The 15178-nt window shown below is 62.7% G+C and overlaps 4 protein-coding genes across 10 annotated transcripts in view; 1 reads left to right on the top strand and 3 right to left on the bottom strand.

The window, feature by feature from the left end:
* Positions 1 to 5: 5 nt before the first annotated feature.
* RPL36 (ribosomal protein L36) lies at positions 6 to 1825 on the bottom strand. The gene is made up of 4 exons (XM_039247501.1): positions 1731 to 1825; positions 1458 to 1552; positions 762 to 896; positions 6 to 140 (listed from the first exon to the last, which is right to left on the bottom strand). The coding sequence occupies exons 2-4, from the start codon at positions 1548 to 1550 to the stop codon at positions 51 to 53; spliced, it is 318 nt and encodes a 105-aa protein (XP_039103432.1). The 5' UTR covers positions 1551 to 1552; positions 1731 to 1825; the 3' UTR covers positions 6 to 50.
* A 1226-nt stretch (positions 1826 to 3051) lies between these two features.
* On the bottom strand, positions 3052 to 7834 carry HSD11B1L (hydroxysteroid 11-beta dehydrogenase 1 like). 7 transcript variants are annotated; one of them, XM_039247603.1, is made up of 10 exons: positions 7564 to 7834; positions 7212 to 7430; positions 6771 to 6885; positions 5743 to 5838; positions 5524 to 5654; positions 5002 to 5113; positions 4592 to 4683; positions 4319 to 4412; positions 4021 to 4186; positions 3052 to 3934 (listed from the first exon to the last, which is right to left on the bottom strand). In XM_039247603.1, exons 3-10 carry the CDS (start codon positions 6790 to 6792, stop codon positions 3739 to 3741), a joined length of 909 nt encoding a protein of 302 aa, XP_039103534.1. In that variant the 5' UTR covers positions 6793 to 6885; positions 7212 to 7430; positions 7564 to 7834; the 3' UTR covers positions 3052 to 3738. The 7 variants fall into 7 exon arrangements, with proteins under 7 accessions (XP_039103534.1, XP_039103538.1, XP_039103536.1 ...); XM_039247607.1 differs by lacking the exon at positions 6771 to 6885 and having other exon boundaries at positions 5743 to 5870; XM_039247605.1 differs by lacking the exon at positions 6771 to 6885 and having other exon boundaries at positions 7134 to 7430.
* Positions 7835 to 7918: 84 nt separating this feature from the next.
* Positions 7919 to 10119, top strand: MICOS13 (mitochondrial contact site and cristae organizing system subunit 13). Its single transcript, XM_039247611.1, has 4 exons — positions 7919 to 8377; positions 9102 to 9279; positions 9469 to 9520; positions 9879 to 10119. Exons 1-4 carry the CDS (start codon positions 8349 to 8351, stop codon positions 9974 to 9976), a joined length of 357 nt encoding a protein of 118 aa, XP_039103542.1. The 5' UTR covers positions 7919 to 8348; the 3' UTR covers positions 9977 to 10119.
* Positions 10120 to 14374: 4255 nt separating this feature from the next.
* The window catches only part of SAFB (scaffold attachment factor B), a 39093-nt gene continuing 38289 nt past the window's right edge, over positions 14375 to 15178 (bottom strand). Inside the window, exons 20-21 of the mRNA XM_039247505.1 lie at positions 14857 to 14923; positions 14375 to 14708 (exon numbers count right to left, since the gene is read on the bottom strand). Of these exons, the coding sequence (XP_039103436.1) occupies positions 14579 to 14708; positions 14857 to 14923 (197 nt within the window). The 3' untranslated portion in view covers positions 14375 to 14578. The remainder of the gene's footprint in view (positions 14709 to 14856; positions 14924 to 15178) is intronic.

Here is a 15178-nt window from a genome sequence, read left to right on the forward strand (position 1 = left end):
ACCCCCATGTTCCAAAAAGGCTTTATTACATACAGAGGGGACGGCAGGGCTCAGTCCTTCTTGGCGGCCGCTTTGCGCATGGCTGCCAGCACGTTGCTCAGCTCCTCTCTCTTCCTCTTGGCGCGGATGTGCGTCCCCACCTGCCGCGAGAAGAGCGCCATCAGCCTGGGCCTCAAGTCCCATCCCTGCCACCGCCAAACCACCCATCCCTTTCCTTTTAAAGCTACTGTTAATTAGGGGGAAGAGGATTATTTAGATACAATACAAACAAGTAAGGAGCAGAGAAACAATTCCAACCAGGCTGGGAGCTGTCTGCACGTAGGGCTCAAGTGCACAAACCATGAGGTCATGACCTGAGCCAAAGCTGGATGCTTAGCAGACTGCGTCACTGGGGCAACCCTGACATTTATTCATTTCAGCGGGACAGGGGCCTCCCTGGCAGGTCCCCGGCTCCCAGCGCAGAGCTCGATAAGGGACTCCAACCCATGAAGCCTTGAGACCCTGACGAGCCAAAACCAAGAGGCAACCCTTAACTGACTGAGCCACACAGGCGCCCCAACAACCTACCTTGTTTGTTATTTTTGAGAGAACAGTGCAAGCAAGAAGAGGGGCAGAGACGGAGACACAAATCTAAAGCAGGTTCCAGACTCTGAACTGGGCGCAGAGCCCTAAGCGGGGCTCGAACCCACGAACCGTGAGTTCATGACCTGAGCCTAAGTCCGAAGTTTAACCGACTGAGCCGCCCGGGCCCGTCCACCTACCCTTTTCTTGATGAACTTGAGAGCGCGCTTGTCCTTGGAGACTTTGAGCAGCTCCATGGCTCGCCGCTCGTACGGGGCGAAGCCGCACACCTCTCGGATCATGTCCCGCACGAACTTGGTGTGCTTGGTGAGGCGCTGGGGACGGAGCCGGGGGGGGGGGGGGGGGGCGGCCGTCAGCGCGATGCTCGGAGCCCACACCCCCGGGGACACCGAGCTCTCGAACCCCCCCCAACCCCCTACTGCAACGGAAGCGGACTCCTCCCCACCCGCACCCCCGAGTCCCGGCCTTCTCGACACCGCCCTCCCACCTGGCCTTGTCACAGGCGGTTTCCCGGGCCGGACACCTCCCACAAGAGGCGCAGCTGTTTAATGACACAGTCCCTAAACACGATGCAGCGGAGCTCCCCAACCTCCCAGGGCCTCCGCTTTCCCGCCTCCACCCGGGTCGCGCGCGCCCGGCAGATACCCGCACGGGGCGCGCGCAGGTGTGTGGCGCAGCTGGGCGTACGCCGCGCAGGCGATCCGCACGGGTCTCCGCTCGCTACTCGGCTGAGCCTCCCCCTCCCCGCCCCACCGCGCTCCCTGCCGCCAGGGCCCACCCGCCTCCCTCCCGCCTGCGTCCCGCCGCTCTCCCTGTCGCCGGGGCCCTACCCGCCTCCCTCCAAGAAGCCCCCCGACGCGCGCGCCAGCACTCACCCCGCGGCGGCGGCTGTGCCTCGGCTTGCTCACGTTCTTGGTTACTTTGTGGCCCTTATTGAGGCCCACGGCCATAGGGTAACGCAGAGCCATGGCTGCAGACAGGGATGGAGAAAGGACGTGGAAGTGAGACCGGGCTCGGTCCCCACCGCCCCGAACCCCGCGTCCCGGCTCCCCGGGGCTCGCTCGCCGCGACCAGCCACACTCCTGAGCCGCTCCGGGGCCCCGGGGCCCGGATGGCAACAGATCCTACACACGGAACGCCCGACTAACCTACTGGTCCTCAATGGCTCCCGCGGCGGAAGGGCTGGAGACTCGCGGAACTCTGGGATATCTAGCTTCCGGGGGTCAAGCGGGCCAGAAAGGCAGGAACGCCGCGCACTCCCCCTGGCGGCTGGAGGACCTGCGGGTCTCCTTGAGCATGCGCGAACCGTCCCCTGCGCATGCGCGCTTACACTAGCGGACGGGCCGTAGCTTTGGTCGCGGCTGCTGTGACTCCGTTTCGCGGTGGCTTGAGTTCGAATCCTACGTTTGCAGGTTCCTGGCTGAAATTCCACCTTGGCCACTGGCTTGCTGACCCTGCGCCAGGAACTTTACCTCCCAGCATCTGAATTTCTTCATTTATATAGAATGAGGACAATACTAGTACCTATTCCAAACTGCAAGATAAAAAGATACCTGGCACAAAATAAAACTTCCATAAACAGATACTGGTTTCATCATATATGGTGGCAAATTCTAGAACTGAAGATGTGGTATAGTGCCCCCAGATGGCACGATATAATTTGATGTAATTTTAGATGGTTCAGGGACGGGAGGCAGGGGTGAAAGAAAAAACTTTTTTTTTTTTTTTGGTCCAGTTTTTATCTTTCACTTCTACTTATCCCCAAGTGATGGTCCCAGCTTGGGGCTAAACTGTTTGGGTTTAGCCCTTGTAACACTTGCTCTTTCTAGAGCTTTGCATAGCCAACAGCTCACATTTTGTAACATTGTATTTGTTCTATAGTTTTTATTTGTCTAGTTGCTTTTTCTTTATGCAAGTGCACTAATTTATCATTTTAGGGAGAGGAGGTGTCAAGTTTTCAGTAATTGGTGTAAATATCGGTCACGTGCAGGTAGAGAATCCCAGCCCCCGCCAATGAAGTCCCACCTCTAAGTACCATTCCTTATCTGTGAAATGGAAACAATGGCAGTTACCAGCTTCAGATGAGATCAGCAATGTCAAGTGCTTAGTGCCTGATACACAGTATCATTATTGGTGCACAAACCACACACTTCATGCTGCAAATAAAACCTTTTAGGCCAGGCAGTACCCTTCCTTTCACCCGTGACTTGCCGGGCAAGGTCTGCCTCTCTTTCAGACTCCACTTCTCCACTCTAAAATAGGGTTGAATAGGGGCGCCTGGGTGGCTCAGTGGGTTAAGTGTCCGACTCAGGCTCAGGTCATGATCCTGCAGTTTGGGAGTTTGAGCCCCGCATCCGGCTCTGTGATGACAGCTCAGAACCTGGAGCCTGCTTCAGATTCTGGGTCTCCATCTCTCTCTGCCCCTTCTCCGATCGTGCTCTGTCTCTATGACTCTCAAAAAAAATAAATCAATGTTTAAAAAAATAAAATAGGGTTGAGAAGTCTGGTCCCCTCTTGACCCACCTGCAACCAGCAAACTGAAAGGACCCAGCCATTTGAACACATTTGTGCCAAGGTAGAAGGATTTTTATAATGAAATAGGAAGCTGGGTCCAGCCCAGAACGCCTTCTTTTCCTCCTCCCCAACCTCAGAACCCATCAGAAGGTGGACAGTTTCAAGGCTGCCCCTCTCTTGGAGCAACGGTAGGGAAATGCTCCAAAACTGGGCAGAAAGAAGAGATCAGGGATGCGGTGGGTCCAGGTGGGAGACGGATAGGGTTCCCAGGGTGGCTCAAGGGTGCTGTGCCGTGTGTGACACGGCCAGGGCCCTGGGGTAAGTCGCATCACCAATCCGAGCCTCAGTTTTCTTGTCTGCAAAATGGAAGCAGCCACCAGTTCGTCCGTGGTGGCCCAGAATGACGAAGGTTCTTCCAAGTGACGGACAGGGTGCCTGGCACACGATCAGCACCTGCACACCGGGAGTGGTGACTGTTTCCAGACGCTGGTCGTTTTTCTCGGTTTTCCTTTTCTGTCTTGATGACTCTGTCTGGAGCCGCGGCCACCATCTCCGAGGCGTCTCGGGTCGTGTCCCGGCTCCCGGACGGCTGGAGGGAGGGCTCCCCTCCGGGAAGATGAAGGGGTAACCACCCGCAGAAGCTCAGGCGGCAGCGGCAGCGGTGACGTTGAACTCCTGGCGGACGAACCAGGCCCTCGGGTGCGGCAGCCAGCCCCGGAGCAGGCAGAGCAGGTGCAAGCGCCGTGGGTAGAAGACGCCGGGGGCGCGTGTGGCGCCGCCGCGGATCACGGCCAGGGCTGCCTTGGGCCCTGGGGCCGCCTTAGCCCTCGTGACGCCCCTGGGGACAGGAGGGCGCGCTGGAGACTGTGGCTGGGCGGGCCACCCCCCCCCCGCCCCCTGCCCCTGATGGCCCTGGGGCCTCACCTGACTCCCTCGGCGACGGAGGCGCGGTCCCGGAGGCCCAGGACACACATGGTGATGGCCACGTTCACGTCCTGCACGACTAGCTCCCGCCGCAGAGAGCCGAAGAAGCCGTCCAGAGCGAACTTGGCTGCCGAGTACGGGCCAGAGAAGGATGTGGGCACATGGCCTAGGAGGGCGGCAGGGCAGCAGCTGAGCGACCGAGGCCGCTCCCCCTCCTCCAGGGGGCCTCCCTGCCCCCTCCAGGCTCGGCCGCATCGAGCCCAGCAGCCTCCCGACTCTCCGCCCGGCAAGCACGCACCGAGCAGCGAGGACACGACCACCAGAGAGCCTTTGCTGTCCGTCAGGCTGGGCAGCGCCAACGAAGTCAGCTGCACGTAACTCAAGAAGTTCACCTGCAGGTGGCGACGGCGAGTCACCGAGTCGCGGAGAAACGCGAGCACGGAAAGGGCGAGCCCTCGGCGCAGTGGGCGGGGCCTGGGGCTGTGGGGGAAGGGCCTGCGGTGGGAATTTCGGAGGGGGTGGAGTCTGGGGCTAGGAGGGGCGGGGCGCGGGCCGCAGAGGGGCGGAGCACCTGCAGGAGCCGCCGTGTAGCCTGGACGCTCCCGGACCGCCTGCCTGCCGGGGTGGCGCCGAGGTGGTTCAGCACCAGGTAGTCCAGTCCTCCTGGCCCGGAGAGGCCCATCAGCAAGGAGCGAGTCCTTGAGGCTCCGCCCCTGGGCCCGAAGAGACCCCGCCCCTAGCGCCGTCACCTTGAACTAGCGAAGCCTCCGCCAGAGCGCTGACCCAATGAATTCTGCCCCGGGTAGCGCCCCGCCCAATAGCAAAGAGACTCCCTGGATCCTGCCAGGCTTCGTTCCGGATCCAATTAGGCCGGGTCCGGAGTTCCAGTCCTAGTCACGCCCCGGACCCCGTAAACCTCCGCCCACCGGCTACCACGGCCCCACCCCATTCGGGTTCTGCCCCGAAGGCCCCGCCCCTCACCCAGCTTGTCCAGCGCAAACTGCACCACGCGCTCGGGCACCTCAGGGGAGGCCATGTCCGCAGCGATGTAGAAGACCTTGGGAGCGCCCAGCTTCCGGCAGTTCCCTACCACCTGGGGGGGGCCAGAGCTGCCCGTGGGCCCGTCCACCCCAGCCGGCCCCCCGCCCCCTGCTAGGCCACTGGGGCCCCAGGCTAAAGCCCCCCTCCCCTGCTTTGAACTTCAACATCCAACATTATTCCCATTATTCAGCACATGTTTTGGACACTACCCATACTCCCATTTCTCGAGGACCCCTCCCTGTTTTACACCCGCCGTTTTACTGTATCAACCCAACACCATAACCCGTGAGAAGGTACTTTTATGGTCTCCGGTTTGCAAACGAGGAATCTGAGGCACAGAGGTTAAGCACCTTGCTTCAGGTCACACAGGAAGCCTGGATCTTTGCAAGGATTTCCAGAAGCCGGGGCCCCGCCTCCCACCCACTCCCACCCCACCATCAAACTGGAAATGGGATGTCTCACCTTTTGCAGGAAGGCCTCCGTGTGGGCAGTGAGCACCAGGTGCGAGCCCAGGCGGGCGTAGTGATACGCCAGCTCCTCCCCGACCCCCGCACTGGCCCCCGTCAGTAGCACGCGGGCTCCCTGGAGGCTGGCTGGCAGGGGGCAGGGTGGTCAACCCTGGGGGTGCACCGGCAGCTGGCCCGATTCCTCCCCCCCTCCCCCCTGCCCCAAGGAACTCACCAGGGTCGAAGTTGTCATCCCAATAGTACGAGAAGAACAGGGCTCCCAGCCCGGTGAGGAGCAGTACCTTCATGGCCCTCCCAGAGGCGGCAGGGTCTACAGCGGGAGAGAGGGTGGCGGGCACAGGCCTGGCTCACAGCCGTACCCATTTCCTCAAATGTGATTTTGTACGAAGATGCCCCAGGCCCCGCCCTCGCTTCTCGGTCTCAGCAGCCACCACCCTGCTCCAGGTCACCAGCCCGCACCCCTGCACCGCCTCTTCTGGGCTTTCACCCTCTGCCAAGCAGCCAAAGGACATCTTGCCTCCCCCTGCTGAAAACCATCCCCATATCATTTAGGACAAAAGCCAGGCTCCTCAAGGGTCACAAAGGTCCTGCGGCGACCAGCCAGCTCCTTTTGCTCGCGCTGCCCGTTTGCCACACCCGCCTCTTCACTGTTCCTCAGAACCAGCCAGTCTCCATCCTGCCTCAGGGCCTTTGCATTGGCTGTGCCCTCGGCCCGGAATGCTCCTCCCAAGTATCACCCACTTCTTTAAAGTCAGCACAAAACTGATTTCCTCCGAGGGTGCTTCCTGGCCTCGTTTTAAAAGCACCTCTGGTCCCTCTCTCTCCCCTGCCTCTACAACTTCCGTCTTCTCAGCACTTGCCATCCCGTGAGGTTATCTTGATGACTTGTTACATGTTCACTGTCCCTCTATCCTCCTGGCCTGTCAGCTCCATGAGGCAGGAAGGAAATGGAAACCTGCTTCTGCTTTGTTCACTCCTGGGTCCTCGATGCCCCAAATTGTGCCAGGCATTCAGTAGGTAGTCAACAGGCACCAGACGGACGCTGAGCGATAGGAGGGACATTGTAGGTAGGAGCTGGGGGAGCCCAGAGAGATGACTCTGCCTGGGGACACCCAGAAGGCATCTAAACGCTGGGCTGGAGACACAAGACCCTATACCATCAGGGGTAAGGTGTGACGTCAGCTGTGGGAGTGAATGTACTTGTTCCAGGAAGAAGGTGAAAGAAACGAGCCAAGTGCTTACCGTTGGGGGGGAGGGGTGTCATGCATGTCCCCTGGAAAAGGCACAGGTCCACCCCATCATGGGGCTTCAATCCGTCAAACTCAGGAGGACAAACAGGAGAGGGGGACTTCCAGAACTGAGACATGGTGGGGTTGGGAGGTCCTTGGATCTTCAGTTTCTAGATCCAGCCCTCAGTCCTTTGCCCCCGCTCCCAAGTTGCAGCTGCCTCCTCCCTGGCGCCCCCATCTTCACACTCCCTCCCTCCCACCCTCCCCTCTTCAGGCAGCCAAAGGGATCTTTGTCCAAAGAAGTCTGATGTTCCCCTTCCTGCTCCAAACCCTCGGGGGGCTCCCCATTGCCCACCATAGCGACCAAGATCCTAACCTCAGCCCACAGTGCCCAGCGGGTCGGGCCATGGCCCCGCCTGTGCATTCTCATCTTCCACCATTCCCGTCTACGAACCTTCCTCAGTTCTCAGAAAAGTGAAGTGCTCGCCCTTCCCGGGTCACGGCAGCCATCCCAGCCTTCCTCACTTCCAGGGAAAGGCTGGGAAGCGCCTCAGCCTGACCCTCTTCCGACCCTGGCCGTGACCACAGCAGCCAGGCAGGCGGAGGTGGGGTCGGGTGGATGAATGGCCGCCTGGGTGGATGGGTGGACGGATGGATGGATGAAGCAGTCGGCCTGAAATGGGGGAGGAACAGGGGGAACCAGACGATCGCAGAACGTACTGGTCCCATGACCTCCCCGAGTCTCAGTTTCCCCTCTGGACAAAAAGGACGTGCGCCCTGTTGCGCGCTCCCAACCTCGCACTTACCCACTCGGGCCTCAGTTCTCCCCACGTTCGAGAGGGGCTGGGGTCCGGACCGGAGAACAAGCCACGAGCCCCTCGGACCTCCCTAACTGGTCGCGTCCAGCCGGGCCCCCGACCGCGCCCCCTCACGTAGGACCCGAGTCACGTGACCCCGAGCCCACCTCCTCAGAGGGAGGGGCTTGGCCACGGAGACCCCGGCGCCCGGGCGTTGCCGGGCAACGGCCCTGGGCCTGGCTCGCCTCCTCCCAGTAGTGGTCCTGGTCCCGCCCCCTGGATGAAAGCCCCACCCCCGACCCAGATCACGTGGCCGAGGGCCGGCTTCCCTCGCACAATTCCAGCTTCGCGTTGCCGTGACGACCAGGAGTAGGCCTAGGCCCTTAGTCCCCCGCGCGGGCGCGGGTGGATCTCCCGGGCTCCGAAAGCTTCTTGGGTCACTCTCCGGCCTCAATCTAGACGCCCTACTCCTGTTTCCCCTCAGAGCATCAGGCCCGTTCCAGGCGGGACTACATTTCCCAGAAGTCTTCGGGGCCTAGGTGAGCCATCCGGGCCCTGCTGACTCCATTTCCCAGGCAGCTTTGCGGCGTCCGGGCTCTGAAGAGTACACTTCTAAGAATCCTCTCGCGGTAGGGCCGCGGTCCCCCTCCGGAGTTTCCGAACCGTCGGGAGACTTCGACTCCCGGAGGCCTTTGCGGCTGACTAGGGCGACTACATTTCCCAGAGGCCTCTGCAGCGCCGCCACCGGAAGCGGCGAGCGAGTCGAGTGTCCTTGCGCGCGGAGCCGAGGGACCATGGTTCCCCGAGTGTGGTCGCTGATGAGGTGCGTGGGACTGCCGGGCGGGCCCCGAGCCCCCGAAAAAGTCCCCTCCTGTGGGCACCCCTTCCGGTTTGCTCCCGACTGGATCTTCGAATTCCGTGGTTTCAGGTCGCCCCATCGCCCAGATGGGGAAACCGAGGTTCAGGCGGGGAGGGGCTTCCCGAGATCTCCTGTCGCCTCCTTCCCACGTCCCAGCGAGCCCTTGCCTCCTGATTGTGTCCGAGATTCCTCGGAGCCTCAGTTGCCTCCTCCGTAAGGTGGGAATGCCGCACGCGCTGTTTCAGGAAGTTAATGCGTGCCCGGAGTGACGTGTGACAGACAAGAAGCGACCGGGGCCACTTGGAAGCCCCTGGAGGGTTGCGCGCAGGTCGAGCCCCCGGGGCTGGAAGGGAGAGAGTCAGAGGCCTTAAGTCTTCCCTGTTCCCTGCTCTGTGCGGGACCACGAGAGCCCGCGCCCCTCTCCAGGGCTTCATTTACCAGTTAAATGGGGCCGCGTAGCTCCGCTTTGCAGTGTAAATGGAGCACAGCACTCAACAGGCATAGTAGGCGTCGGGCACGCCTCTGGGTGTCCAAAGTGCCTTGTGCAGCCTGGCTTCGGTGGGTCGCTCTGAGGACTGTGGCGGCCCCGGGAGTCCAGCTCCCCCCCCAAGTGGGCCTGGAGCCCCGAGGGTGGCCACTGGTGGCCCGTGAGTGACCGAGCTGCTGTCCTTCCCTTCCCTGCTTGCAGGTTCCTCATCAAGGGCAGTGTGGCTGGGGGTGCCGTCTACCTGGTGTATGACCAGGACCTGCTGGGGCCAAGTGACAAGAGCCAGGCTGCCCTTCAGAAGGCTGAGGAGGTCGTGCCCCCAGCCATGTACCAGTTCAGCCAGTACGTGTGTGAACAGACGGGGCTGAAGATGCCCCAGGTACGCTGGGGTTGAGAGTGAGGCTAAGGCTTCCGGGGGGTGGTGGGAAGAGGGGGGCGGCGGGGTGGTATCAGTTCTGGGGTGGCTTTTGGTCCCTGGTCCCGCCAGCCCTGCTCGGTGTCGTCTGCAGTGGGCTGGGGCTCCTGGGCCCTTCCCTTTTCACCTGCCCCCTCCCCGCTCTCTTCCCAGCTCCCAGCCCCTCCAAAGTTTAACTTTCACGTCCGTGACTCCTGGAATTCAGGTAGGCCCCGGTGCCCTTGCTGGGGGGTGGCAGCCCCGGACACCCCACTCAGCACCCCCTACCCCTGTGTCCTGGCCATTCCTTTCCATCGTTCCCCTTCCTGCTCTGTGCACCACCCAGGGGTCTAAGAGGAAAAGGGGTGGAGATTTCAGGGAGGCGGGAGCAGAGTGGCGCCTCCGCGGAGAACGGATCAGACACCGCGCGGCCCTGCCCCATCTCTGCCTCGGTTTCCCTGAGTGGAGCTGACCAAGCTGGACCTGGAGCCTCTAAGAGCCTTGCGGAGCGGGGGTTGCCAGGGGAGCGGGGAAGGGGGGCCTAAGCCCTGTGGCTGAAGGCGCCGCGCCCTCCCTCCCCACAGGCATCATTAAGGTGATGTCGGCTCTGTCGGCGGCCCCCTCCAAGGCCTGCGAGTACTCCAGGGAGGGCTGGAACTACCTGAAGGAGCGAATCAAGTAGCCCGTCAGAGGAGGCCACCTGCCCCAGCCAGGACCAGGGGCAGGGATGTCACAGACCCGGAGACTCCGGACTGGGGCCGAGACCCCACTCCAAGGGCGGCTCCCGGCCTTGCTGGCCCAATAAAGGACTTTGGAAGTGCTGCCGACCCCCGTGTGCTTGCCCTGCGGGCTTGGGGTGGCCCGGCTGCTGCCAGATGCCGGGACCTGGGCTGCTGGTGCCTCGAGGCTCGTCAGGGCTTAACCTTGACCATAGGCATCGGTTCACTCCTTTGCTGTCTGGGCCATGCCTGCGGAGTCCCCAACCTGACGCGGGGGTTGGGAGCACTTGGCCCCGGGTGCTCCGTAGACAGTGCTCAGGACCCAGGAATGGGTTGAGGAGGTGCCGATGGCCCGCTCAGGTTGGGGGTCTCAGTTCGCTGAGGGCTGAGCCCCTGGTGGGCAGCGTGGAGGTGGGGACTCGGCGGAGTGAGCAGAATTCACCTGCCTATGTGGTCACTCGCTGTCCGTCTGGCTCAGCTCACGGAGCACCCGTGTCTGGTCTGGGCTCGGCCCGGCCCTCCTTGCCCGCTCTCCGCCCGCGTTCCACCCTCTCCCCGCAGTCTGGGGATTCCTGGCGACCACAGGCTGCGCGGTTGTTGCTGTGGACGGGGGCTCCCCAGCCCTGCTCCGCCGGGAAGCTTCTGCCCCTCCCTGGGTCAGCTGCCCGGTGGCCTGAGTTCTTCCCCAGCGGACGGGGCCAGCCCCGAGGGCACCGCACCTTGCCCACCTTGCCCTGTGCCCCGGACAGACAACAGGAGGTGGGCTTGGGTGGGAGCCGGAGCCCAGCCCGGGCAGCTTGCCCCAGGAGCGGGGAGCGGGCCTGGGCAACGGCGCCCTGAGCTGGGATGGGACCCCGCCCCCGGCCCCGTTCCCGAGAGTTCTGTTGCTGGGTCCGGCGGTGAGCAAGGAGACGACAGTGGTTACACGTGAGGAAAGCAGAGACCAGAAGCCACGTTTTGCAGGCTCCAGGGAGGAGAAGCTGGCGTAGATTCCCGGGACCGGTGGGGACGGGGTGGTGGAGGGCGGGTGGCCTGGCCTGGCGCGATTTCGGCGGGAGAGCCCAAAGCGACCTGGCACGGCCAGTGGTGGGGTGCCTGCAGGCTGCCTGGCCTCCTGTGCCACCCAGGGCTCCCCCCCGCCCCCCGCCGTCCTGCCTGGGCCATGGCTGGGTTCGGAGCAGGTCCAGGGCAAGGCTGTGACGAGCGGGGCCAGGGAGCCTCCTGACCCTTGGGACGGCCCCGGATCAGAGGTGAGCCCCGTAACCGCCCCCGGCCTGACCGCAGCCACGGAGCCCTGCTACGGGGAGGGAAGCAGATCCCGGGCCCATCGTAGAGGTGGAGAAAGCTGCACGCGTGGTGAGGTTCAAGCCCTGCTCTGTCTGCCCGGAGCCCAGGTGGTGGGTAGTTACCTTAAAACCTTCCTCGGGACACAGGACATCTAGTCGCCTCACCCCCATGACCAGGTCCTGCGCCAAGGTGACTTTCGGTTAAGCATCCAACTCTTGATTTCAGCTCAGGTCATGATTTCATGGTTTGTGAGTTCAAGCCCCACGTCAGGCTCTCTCTGCCAATCCCCTACGCTCTCAAAATCAACAAACTTCTTTAAAAAAAAAGCATTCAGAAACAGAAGGGTTTGTGCTCAGGGCACAGGAAGCTGGGGCTGTAACGTGTCACATGAGGCGCCTGGCATCCTCACGGCCCTCCCGTTACTGTTCCCACCATCGTGCAAAGCGAGGCAGACACGCAGGGGACAGACCCGCCGAGACCACCCCGCCGTGCTCTGGAACAACCCCCGGCCGAGCACGTGGGAAGGGAAACCAGCCTCCATGGGTAGGTCGTTAAGGAGCCCCCTGGGCCCCGGCCCTCCAGCGCCCCTCACCGGAGGCCGGGCGGCCGAGTCCTGCAGCTCCGGGGGCCTGGCGGCGGCGCTCTGGGCGTCGGGCAGCCTCTCCGCAGGCGGGCACCGGTAGAGCTGGCCACGGAGCGACGGCACGTCCCTGCAGGGCGTGCCCGTGTCAGGCTGAGGGGCACGAAGCCGGGGCTCTGCAAGGCTGGGACGGCCGAGGGGCAGCCAGGTGGGCAGGAGGGGCTTGAGGAAGCACCTGGGCGGCCGCACAGCTGTGCGCAGGCCCAGGGCAGGCGAGGCAACGGGGGAGATGGATGCACCTGTGAAAAGAGCGCAGGGCAGGCAGGGCCGGGGCGTCTCACGGAGAAGATCTTGAGCTGCCAAGGGCGCCCCTGGCCCCGGAAGCCCGGCACTGCTGAGGCTGCTCCACGCCCCCAGGGTCTCAGCAGCTCTGTGGGGACGGCCCGTGCCAGCCCTCGCCGCCGCAAGTCGGGGGTTTCTGTTTACCCTGTGGACAGTCCCCGCCTCCCCCCCACCCCCGCCCCAGCTTTCACTTCTTGCCTGGATGGCACGATGCGGGGGGCGTCCCATGAAACATCAGCCATGGCGTGTCCCCACCACCCACAACCTGGGCCTGGGGGCGGCTGGCTGCTCGCCCCCTGCTCACATGGACCCAGCCGCCAGTCCGCAGACTAGGGCGCCATTCTGGACCTCTCCATCCCCTCGTGCAGTCAGTCCCAAGTCCCTCTGGCCCCTTGTATCTGTCACCAGTGCCGAGACCACCTTCCTGGGCTTCCCGCCTGACCCCTTTAATCTTCAGTCTTCTTTTCCCAATGTCCAAGTCTGATCATGTACTGCCTGACTCAGGAACCTTCTACGGCTCCCTGCTGCCCTTGCCGTGCGCCCAGACTCCTCAAAGGGCCCTCCGTGCCCAGGACACAGCTGGTTTTCACCACAGCCTCACACCCCTTCACCAGGACACCCTTCCTCCGGATTCCGACTCATCCTGCCTACGGCTCAGCCTCGCCTCCTCTGGAAAGCACCCCCCCCTTCCCACGCCTGCGCTGAGTCTGGGCCTCCCCACCGCCCTGTGGGTGTCCCATCCTGGCACTTACCACTTCGGGGCCGGGTCTCCCCACCTGCACGTCACATGGGCCTGGGACCAGCCTGGGCACTGTAGGTGTTGAGCAGCACCCCCGCCTCCACTCCCAAATACCAGGAGTCCTTGTCCCCTCGGTCCCACAGCTACAAGTGTCTCCAGGTGCTGCCAGCCGTCTGCCCCCTGGCGACAGTCATCCCAGCTAACCACCACTGCCTTGGGAGTTTGTATTAGTCCCGCGTCCACTGTGACAAAGGACCACGGACTGAGGGCCTTGAAACCATCCAAGCTGAGGCCAGAAGTGCAACCGGAGTGTCGCTGGGCTGAGCTGCAGGTGTGGACGGGGCTGGTTCCGTGTGGGCGCTCCGGTGGGGAGGCCGCTTCCTGCCTCCTCCAGCTTCTAAGCACAAGGGCCCCTTTGCCTTCAAAGGCGGCGGGGTAGTGTTCCCGGCGCTGTTCCCGGCGCGGGGCCCACCCGGGTAGCCCCAGGGAGTTCTCCGTCTCCGGGTCCTTGACTGAATCCTGTCTGCAAAGGCCCTTTGAGGGGCCAGGTTCCAGGGCCTGGCGTGGGGACGTCCGCGGCCTCCGGAGACAGGCTTCATCCCAGGCCCGTCTCCCCCGGCTGTGGGTTCTGAGGGGACAGCGGCCCAGGCTGCCCCAGTGGTTGGCGCATCCTCAGCCCCCAAACAGGGCCGGACCCCACTTGGGACGCATCAGAGGTGGAGCCCAGAGAGAGGGGCAGCCAGCCGTGGTCGGTTTCCACAGACCAAGCAGCAACAGGCCTCCCTCGCCCTACGGCTCCCCTGGACGGCGGGGGTGGGGTGGGGGCTCCCTCCACAACCCCCACCCCCACAAGACCTGGGAGCCACGCAAGGGAGCCTGTGGACCACGTGGGGAAGCAGCAGGGCCCCAGGTGCACCCCTCAGTCCCCCCCCCACCGGGACGCAGTTCCACTCAGGAGACCCTAGGGGTCAAAGCCACAGGGACCGGGAGCAGAAGGTGGGTACCGGGGGCGAGCGTGTAATGGTCGTGGGAAGAGAAAAGGTTCTGCGGATGGAGGGCAGTAGTGGTACCGATGCCACAAACTGTCCACTTAAAAATGGTTAAAATGGGAAATTTCAGGTGATACGTAGGACCAGATTCAAAACAAAGCACAACAGCCTGCTGAGCAAGGGCTGGGGGCGGGCAGAAACCTCTGCGCACATCAGAGGCCCTGGAGGAGGAGGGACAAAACGGCCCGGGCTCAGGAGGCGGCGGGCATGCGCCACCAGCCAACTGCTTCCGGAAACCCTAACGGTCCCTTTAAAGCCACCCCCGTCTGTCGGCCACCTGTGAAGGAAGGGCCATGACTAAGCAACGCCAAGTACAATGTCAATTTATGAAAAGACGTGAAATAAAAAGAGACGACGCTGTGAATAAAGGGTATGTGAACAGAAACACATTTATTACAAAAAAAAAAACAAACCGAAACAAAACAAGAAAAAAACAAAACAAAAAACATTCACATTGTATTGAGCTACAATATGGCAGCAGATAAAAAAAACGATCGTACACGGCTGAAGAGAACTCCTAACAGAACGCGCTCCCGTGGCCACGGGACGGACACGGGACCCCAAGCACTCAGTAGCGGCGCGTGAAGCGGGTGTCGTTGGGGCGGCTCCCCCGGTTCTGGCCTCCGAATCCGCCCTGCATTCCGCCGCGGGGGATCACGTGGCCCCGCGAGGCCCCGCCTGGGGCAAAGCTGCCGCGCCTGTGACACACAGTTCCCATGTCATTCGTGTCGCCTCCCATGCCCACCCCCCACGCCCCCTCCTCCGGCCTAGCTCCCCACCCCCACCCCCCGCCATGGCTGTGCAGAGGGGAGAGTGGAGAGCTGGATGCGCAGCACAACAGCTTACCCTGACATCCCTCCCCGGTTCATCATGTGACCTGGCCCAGAGTGGCCGGACATGCTCCTTTCGCCACCTGCAAGACAAGAGATGCCTGTCACTCGGAGCCTCTGCACGTGGAGCCTAGAGAACGCTGACACAGGACTCCCGCGACTCGAGTCCCCCTCCTGAGCCACCCAGCCGTCCCAGACCCTGCAGGCCCCGGTGGATGCAGGGACCACGCACACCTGCTGTCCTTGCCAAGTGGCAGTCAAGGAGTTACCTGTGCCCACACCACTCTCCCGTGCCAGATGGCGTCTGCCCCCCCCCCCCCCCCCCCCCCCCCCCCCCC

Source organism: Hyaena hyaena, unplaced genomic scaffold, assembly GCF_003009895.1.
Source record: "Hyaena hyaena isolate Hyena2069 unplaced genomic scaffold, ASM300989v1 scaffold_296, whole genome shotgun sequence".
Classification (NCBI taxonomy): domain Eukaryota; kingdom Metazoa; phylum Chordata; class Mammalia; order Carnivora; family Hyaenidae; genus Hyaena; species Hyaena hyaena.

Excerpts from the sequence above, each read along its gene's own strand:
- RPL36 (XM_039247501.1), bottom strand. The coding sequence starts at position 1,550 with ATGGCTCTGCGTTACCCTATGGCCGTGGGCCTCAATAAGGGCCACAAA. Across the intron at positions 897-1,457 it reads GGCACAGCCGCCGCCGCGGG|CGCCTCACCAAGCACACCAA; the intron begins GTGAGTGCTGGC and ends CTCCGTCCCCAG. Across the intron at positions 141-761 it reads TCAAGTTCATCAAGAAAAGG|GTGGGGACGCACATCCGCGC; the intron begins GTAGGTGGACGG and ends TTCTCGCGGCAG.
- HSD11B1L (XM_039247603.1), bottom strand. The coding sequence starts at position 6,792 with ATGACACCCCTCCCCCCCAACG. Across the intron at positions 4,413-4,591 it reads CTACACGGCGGCTCCTGCAG|GTGAACTTCTTGAGTTACGT; the intron begins GTGCTCCGCCCC and ends CGCCACCTGCAG. Across the intron at positions 3,935-4,020 it reads TCCGTCGCCGAGGGAGTCAG|GGGCGTCACGAGGGCTAAGG; the intron begins GTGAGGCCCCAG and ends TCCTGTCCCCAG.
- MICOS13 (XM_039247611.1), top strand. The coding sequence starts at position 8,349 with ATGGTTCCCCGAGTGTGGTCGCTGATGAG. Across the intron at positions 8,378-9,101 it reads CGAGTGTGGTCGCTGATGAG|GTTCCTCATCAAGGGCAGTG; the intron begins GTGCGTGGGACT and ends CCCTGCTTGCAG. Across the intron at positions 9,280-9,468 it reads CGGGGCTGAAGATGCCCCAG|CTCCCAGCCCCTCCAAAGTT; the intron begins GTACGCTGGGGT and ends CTCTCTTCCCAG.